General features: G+C 38.1%; 1 protein-coding gene across 6 annotated transcripts in view; it reads right to left on the bottom strand.

Annotated features, from left to right (window-relative positions):
• Positions 1-544: 544 nt before the first annotated feature.
• LOC114140282 (neural cell adhesion molecule L1.1-like) overlaps positions 545-7,680 on the bottom strand; it is a 46,333-nt gene continuing 39,197 nt past the window's right edge. For 5 of the 6 annotated variants that reach the window (XM_028010049.1, XM_028010047.1, XM_028010052.1 and 2 more), the window contains 5 exons: positions 6,846-6,995; positions 6,628-6,759; positions 6,477-6,546; positions 5,958-5,969; positions 545-3,147 (listed from right to left, as the gene is read on the bottom strand). In XM_028010049.1, the coding sequence (XP_027865850.1) occupies positions 2,889-3,147; positions 5,958-5,969; positions 6,477-6,546; positions 6,628-6,759; positions 6,846-6,995 (623 nt within the window). In that variant the 3' untranslated portion in view covers positions 545-2,888. The remainder of the gene's footprint in view (positions 3,148-5,957; positions 5,970-6,476; positions 6,547-6,627; positions 6,760-6,845; positions 6,996-7,680) is intronic. The other variant, XM_028010051.1, reaches the window with a different exon arrangement.

Genomic DNA, 7,680 nt, shown 5'->3' with positions numbered 1-7,680 from the left:
TTTGAGAAAAATTTCTGAACACAAAAAAAAAACATTTAAAAACCCAGAACTTTCAAGAATATTCTTGAAAGTTCTAAAATCCCGTAAAGATTTCTTCGTATGCAGCGTCAAAAAATTGTGAGAAAAAACAAAAATTTTGAGATTAATCTAGGAAATTTTCTAAGTTTTCTGAGTATGAAGCATAAATAAATATGCAGGAGAAATAACTCATAACGTTTTAGATTAACCGGAGAAATATTCTAGAAAAATCTCAGAAATGTCTCAGTTCCAGTAATCAAAAATTTGCAAAGAAAAAACTAAAAAAATTTTAGATTCATCTAAGAAATGTTCTACAAATCTTGAAAATTCTGAGTTTGAAAAGTCATGCAGGAAAATAATCAAAGACTTTTAGATCAATCTCAGAAATAAAAAAAAGAGGAAATTTTCTGAGCTCTAAAGTTGAAAATTTTCAATAATTTTTTTTTCTAGAGCGTTTTGCCATAAATTTCCTCCTGTTTCCGTCTGTAATGGCGGCGCCGTACGCAAACAGAACCCAGAGCCGTTGTTCAGTAAATGCGTTGCCATGTTTATTATTCGGTGACAGTCTGAGGTTAGTTGCCAGCTTACATACAGCGCACAATGCAACAAGCTAGTTAGTTAGCACATCTCAGTATTGCAGCGATTTCTCCTCCTGCCGTCAAATTTCCTCTCCGTCCGGCCCGGTCCGGCCCGAGTCCCGCCGAGGGTTCCCGGTTCCGGCTGGTTCTGGACGGAACCAGGAGAGCCGGAACATCTGAGCTGCTTCATCACAAAACATCTGCAAACCTCAGGGAAGTCCGTTAAAAACTCTCTGCTCCGGTACCAACGACAGCGCAGGGCCATCGGAGAAAGGAAAAGAAAGGAGTAAATTTCTGTCAAAAAATCTCAGAAAGTTTCTATAAAACCAAAGAAAAGACTAAAATTTACAACTTATGAAACTCATAAATTTCCCCTAAAAATTTCAGAAAAATAAGGAAATTTGTGAGCTCCAAAAAACCTGATGGAAAATAAAATTGAGAATAATCTCAGACATTTTCTAGAAATTTTTATTCTCAGTTTCAAACAGTGAAAACTTTGGACATTTGAAACTCAGAAATGTTCTTGTTTTTTTTCTCTAGATTTTTCTAAGATTAATCTCAAATTTTCTCAGTTTTTTCTATCAAGTTTTTGATTTTTCAAACTCAGAAATTTCAGTTTTTCTCAAAACTTTCTGAGTAATCTCAAAATTTTACATTTGTTTTTGACTTCTCAAAGTAAGACATTTTCTTGTTTCTTCTCAAATTTTGTAGTTTTTTGTAAACTCTTTTTGACTCAAAGATTTGAGATTAATCTAAAAATTTGTGAGATTTTTTGGCAGACATTTACTCCATTTTTCTACGTCCGGCGCCATTTGAACGTCACGTTTAATAATCTGTATTTCTGCTGCGTCTCTAAGCTCTACAGGAAACAGGAAGAGGGTTGAATCTCCTAATTTTCTTCTCTACAGGATCTGGAGCTACTGAGTGACACGAGGGGAAAGGTCAGCAGCAGACAGTGGGTGGGAGGTCTGGACGTTACAAACGCTCAAAATCAAACACGTCAATAGATAATAAAAACAATTTGGTCATTTTATAAAACAAGCTGTATAAAGTAACAAAAAGAGACAATCTTAAGGTTTTATTTACATTCAGAGAAGGAAAACGTGAGATTCTCTTTCTGCCTGCATAATAATTTTCCCGCCTCTGCATAGGAAGCTGCGAGCTTTTTGCAACTAAAAATCACTGCAGTCACTTAAAACTGGCGCCATCTGGTGGCCAAAGGGACTAACTACCTTTTATTACAGTTCGGTTAAACTTTTCCCTTTAAAAACTGAGGCGCTAAAAATGTGTGAAATTGAACATTATATTGTGGGATTTATACTTTATTCTGATTACATGGTTTAGTCGCGCACTGAAGCTGCACAGAGAAGCAGAGGTTAGTACCGATTTATCCTCTCAAAACCAAAGTGTGCATCGTTCCCAGTTCGCTCATGAAGAAATTTAAATGTTTATATTAAAAAAGTGACGATGTTTGAGTAAAAATGGATGAAAAAACGGAATGAGGCTGAAATATTCATGGGAAATTCAGCTAAATGCGAATATTTGTCCTGTAATGCTCCCAGCTGCGCCAGTTTTCGCTTTTTAACGGTGAAGGAGAAATTTGAAGCCGTTATAATATTGTGACAGAGCGATAATAATATGATTCTGTGAGCTCAACAGTACAAAGCTGCTAACTCCAAGCTTTACAGCAACGGTTAAAAATACGGCAGTGAAGATTCACTGCAAAAACACAAAATAATACCAAGTGTTCATAGTCCAGCTGTAGTGCAAATAGATTAATACGCTTTAATTAAGACAAAACTAACATGAAAATAACTTATCAGCAAGATTTGAAGCTTATTTTAACTAAGTAATTCCTTAATATGAAAAAATACTGGTTCAATTTACCTGGAACTAGAACTTTTTCATCATTATTAAGGAATTATTTACTTAAAATAAGTTTCTAATCTTGCTGATAAGATGATTTTAAATTAGTTTTGTCTCAGTCTATTAATTTATCTGCACTACAAACTGGACAATAAACTCTTGGTATTATTTTGTGTTTTTGCAGAGTTGGACAGTAAAGAGTAACTCACTGCAGAATCAGACAGTGGAATGAATTTAATAAAGATATATTTGTTTCTCTAAAGGAGCCAAATTTGTTAATTTTTCTTACAGTTAGCAGTTTTGCATCAAAAGCTGTAAACATGGAGAGTAAAACTTCCTGTGGATGTCGGAACCAGGAAGTGGAATCGGGTCCGTCTCTGCCGTTCTGCTGCAGGCATGCACGTGTAGGCGGTTCTGGTTCTGGATCTAGCTGGGCCGGTTCAGGATGCCGGACATGGAGGGAGCGAAGGGCGGCGGCGGTGCCGGGTTGAGTGGGGAGGCCGGGCCGGAGCTGCCGGGCGGCGCGGCGGCGGCGGAGCGGCCGCTGTACTGGCCGATGAAGGAGCCGTCCTCGTTGAACTGGATGTCCACGCTGTCCCCGTACTCGGCCAGCGAGTCCTCGCTCCCCAGCTTGCTGTCGTCGCACAGGGACCGCTGGCTGTCCGAGCGCTTCTCGTCTCCGTCGCTGCGGGGAAGCAGAGCGGGAACAGCGGTTGGTGACGGCGGCGTTAGAAAAATATTTCCCTGTCAACTTTTTCACATTTTGTCACGACCACAAACTTTTAGTTTTACTTTATTTGCTGTTCTGTGGGACAGAAAGTAATGGAAACAGCTAAAGCAAAGGAAATTAATGAATTATTTACATATGTTTTGTGTTTTTACAAATGTAAATCTGAAAAGTGCGGTGTGCATATGTATTTGGCCCTCAATACTTTTTAGGACCATCTTTTATTGAGGTTAGAGCTGCAGTTCTCTATCAACTTTGCAAGTTATGTTCAGTCGCCTTAATCAACTCCAGTCCAGTTTAGAAAGTCCAGTTTGTTTGGGGTGGTGTGAACGCTAAGCTAACTCTGGTCCGTCTACAAACCTCCATCTGGGTTTGGTTGAAGTGAACTCTGGTTCGGTTTGAATGCACATGTGAACCCCAAGCAGACCAGAGACCGCTCCAATAGCAGGAAGTGGACTACAACGTAGGGCATTCTGGGTAAAAAACGACCAAAACTAACATGCTAGCGTAGCGCTAGCAGGAGAAATGGCTTGTGGTCTTTAGCCAAAAACCACCAGACCTTTTGACCTCTAAACCTTATGGCTTTAGAGGTCATAAGGTGGCTGACCTCCAGAGCACTAGAGGTCTATCCACTGCACTGGATTTTATTGAGAGGTTTTGGAGTGAAGGGGGTTTGCTGCTGAAAATGTGATATATAAATAAAATTACTTTTATCTTTGTATCCAAATGTGTGTCAGACATTTCAGATTTTCATTTGTAAAATATTTTGGCTCCACTTTGTCTATTGTACAAAATCAAAAGAAAACACAACAAGTTTGTGGCTTTGATGCATCAAAATGTTAGAAAGGTCAGGAGGTGTGAATATTTTGTAAACGGATCGTAATAATCTGCTATAATCTTAGGAACATAAAGGGATGGAGAACAAAAAGCCAGAAAAAGCTTTAATACTAACAGAAATAAGACGCCGGCTTTAAAGGCTGCAGCAGCTCAGAAAGTCGTTTCTAGTCTGAGACAAATGATTCTGCAGCAACACAAATGTTGGGTTTTTCAAACTTTATGGGTTCTGTGGGACCAGAAGAACCCACTGGGTCAGAACCGCTGGTTTAGTTATAAAAATCTAATTTCTAATAACCCACAGGATGCAGATTGTGAAGCTACACAAACATTTACAGCAATAATGTCTTGTGACAATTAGCCAGTCAGAAAAAAGGATTTTAGTCATATTTTCATCATGTCGTTCATTCATTCATTCATTCATTCATTCATTCATTCATTCATTCATTCATTCATTCATTCATATTATAAGTGTCACAGTTCCAAACTATTTTTTATTTCCAAGCTATTTAGACAACAAACTACATATTTAGTTAATTCAGAGATAAATATTTAGTTGTTAAACTCAATGTTTAGTTAGCAAAATAAATAAATAGCTTGAAACTAAATGTTTAGTTTGAAGTCAATTACTCAAGTTGGTAACATGTGGAGATAAATATTGAGCTTAGAACTAAATATTTAGTTTATTAACTAGATTGAAGCTACTAATTGTTTAGCTTGATACCTAGTTTTGAGCTAAATATTTTGCTTGAAGCTAGTTATTAAGCTTGCTAGCTAACTTTACAGCTAATTGTTTAGCTTGCTAACTAAATTGGAACTAAATATTAAGCTTGAAACAGAATATTTAGCTTACTAATGAAGCTAAATATTCATTAGAATAGAATAGAATTCAACTTTATTGTCATTGCACTGTCACAAGCACAAGCAACGAGATGTAGTTTGCATCTATCCAGAAGTGCTCTACGAGATATAGATATTTATTTACAGATATACAAGACTATGTATGTATGGACTATAAGGGGTTATAGCAAGAGATATACTGTAGATATTGTGTATAAATATAAATATGGGAGCTATATGCACAGATTATACAAGAATGTTAGGGAATGGATTATATATGTATATAAAGCTAAATAATTAGCTTACTAACTAGTTTGGATGTAAATGTTTAGTTTGAAACAGTGATATTTTTAATGACTGAATGCTGTGGTGAAAATATGATTTAAAAAATTTAATCCTTAGTTATTTTCTCTTATAACAGGTTAAATAACCCAGATTACAGCAGTAAATGTTTACAAACAGCGTTTCCCAGCATGATGCACATCGAGTCACAATGTAAAGGCAACAAAGGTTTGGTCTCCCCACTGGGAACCTTCAGGAGAAACGGATCCAGATTGAACAGGATCCAAATCTGTATCGTCTCTCAGACGTTTTTAAATTTCTCCTCATTTCCTCATAGAAACGTGAAAAACTAGAAAAACAAAGATTTGTGTGGCTGCTAAAACCTTTGCACTTTCAGAGTGAGAACAGGTTTAATTTGCTTCAGCAGTGAATAATTTCTCAGCCTTTAAAAGTGAAACCAGACGGTTGCAACAGAAATAAAAACGGCTTCAGGAAGGACTTTGATGCCGAGCGGGAAGCATCCAGGTGAGGTTGCAGGAAAGGTGAGAGCATGACTCAGCGCTATTTTATCAGACTTTTTTACTGGTTTTACTGCTGGTGTAAACTGGTTTGGGAGAGAAAACCATCCAAATCCCAGAAAGCAGTGAAAGATGTTGAAAATGAGGCGGACATGATAAGCAAGCATCAACGTTTTCTTTAACCATCTGAAATAATTTGTTCAGATATTTATCAGATTTAAGAACAGAAAGGTTTTATTTTTATGCCAGTGAGAACGAAAAAGCACATGACAACAGGAAGGCCGACTCCCTCACCTCTCCAGAGATCTGCAGGAAAAGCAGGAGAGGAGGAAAGAAAGACATGAGAGCAAAAACAAAACGCAACATTCAGTGGTTCCTCTTTGTTCCCAGAGCCGGCCCCAGGCATATGCAAATCAAACAGCTGCTTAGCGCCCCCAACAGCACCAAGCCAGCAGGATAAAACAAGTACATTTAAAATAACACTGAGTAAAATAAACTAAATGCTATTACATGTAGAAAAATTATTCCTGTTGTTGACTGATGGTGAAATATAAGACATCAAACTTGTTAACTTATTTACAAGTTTGATGTAAATAAGCTCTAAATTAATCGGTTGATAAATTTAGAGTTTATCAGCTGATTTCACTTTCAAATATTTATAAAAATATGTCACAATTAATTACCAAAAGGTTTGAGCCAGGAGGTTCAAAGAGGTCTGCGTCTCTGGAGTCTATTTCTTTATTGATTCCTGATCTGATACAGTGACTGTTGGTTCTGATCGGTTCTGATCGGTTCCGATCGGCGGTGACTCACCTGTACTCGCCGAAGGTTTCATCCTTGTTCTGAAGGTCGAAGTCGATCTCCTTTTTCTCTTTGTCCTTCACTGTGAGGAGAAAAACGTTCTTCCATATCAGCACGTTGTATTTACGTCGTATTTTCCGTCAGGTCATCGGGTCGGGCGTACCTGCGTATTTCCCCCCCCTGCTGCGCTTAATGAGGCAGAGGATGAGGAGGATGAGGATGAGGAGCACGATGGCGCTGATGAGTCCAATCAACCAGCCCTGGGTGGCAAACCGGCCCGGCATTTCCGACGGCACTGAGGCAGAAACGTTTCTCCTTTATAGAGTCTTTATGAACGTAAACAACATTCAGTCCAGGAAGTTTGTGTTTGTGCGGACGCACCTGGTCCGACGGTCCGCAGCATTTCCTGCCAGTGCGTGTTGTTGTCGTGCAGGATCCTCAGGCTGTACTCGGTTCCTGGCTGGAGGCCCATCAGCGAATAGAAACCCTGCGTGGAGTTGATCAGCTCTGACTCCTCCCACTGACCACCAGCTGCACACAAAGAGAAATAACACAAGTTAGCTGCTGCGTTTCTGTTACTAATGTCGATATTCTGCTTTTATATATATATATATAATTTCACAATAGTAATGTTTCCATTAAATAAGAAACATAATTAAAATCCCACGTGAATCACTTTGTTTACGCGATAAGCCATTAAAAAACTACTACTTCCTGTCTGTCGTCTTCTTTGTCGTTTCCTCCAGTAGTAACATCTGGTTGTTGATCATGTGACTCTTGTGACACGAAAGAAGTGTTTCCATTGCAGTTTCACAAAATAAACCAATTTTTATATGACCACAAAAACCAACTCAACGTAGCACAAAAAACTTTTAATCAAAATTTTCTACATTTTTCCCCCCAAAATTGTTTAGTTTATTTTCATAATTCCAATTTGCGCAGTTATATGGTTACTGAAACTGCAGTTACTGATGTATTTTTGTCTGTTAAGTAATCTGAAGTCTGCAGAATAGAGTAGAATAGAATAAAAATATATTATAGAAATAAAATGTTCATGTTTATTAAACATAGTTTGAGATCCAGCATATCAGTGCAGAAAAACTGCAGAAATGTTACTTAAACACCAGCATGTATGTAAATACTTGTTGTGAGCAGGATGCTGGTCTCCTAGCAACCAGCAGGGCTGAAACTGGGTGCAATTTGGAGGAGTGCGCCC

This window comes from Xiphophorus couchianus, chromosome 24 (assembly GCF_001444195.1).
Source record: "Xiphophorus couchianus chromosome 24, X_couchianus-1.0, whole genome shotgun sequence".
NCBI lineage: Eukaryota > Metazoa > Chordata > Actinopteri > Cyprinodontiformes > Poeciliidae > Xiphophorus > Xiphophorus couchianus.
The sequence above is the reverse complement of the archived record's forward strand: the minus strand, read 5'-3'. Positions and strand labels throughout refer to the sequence as shown.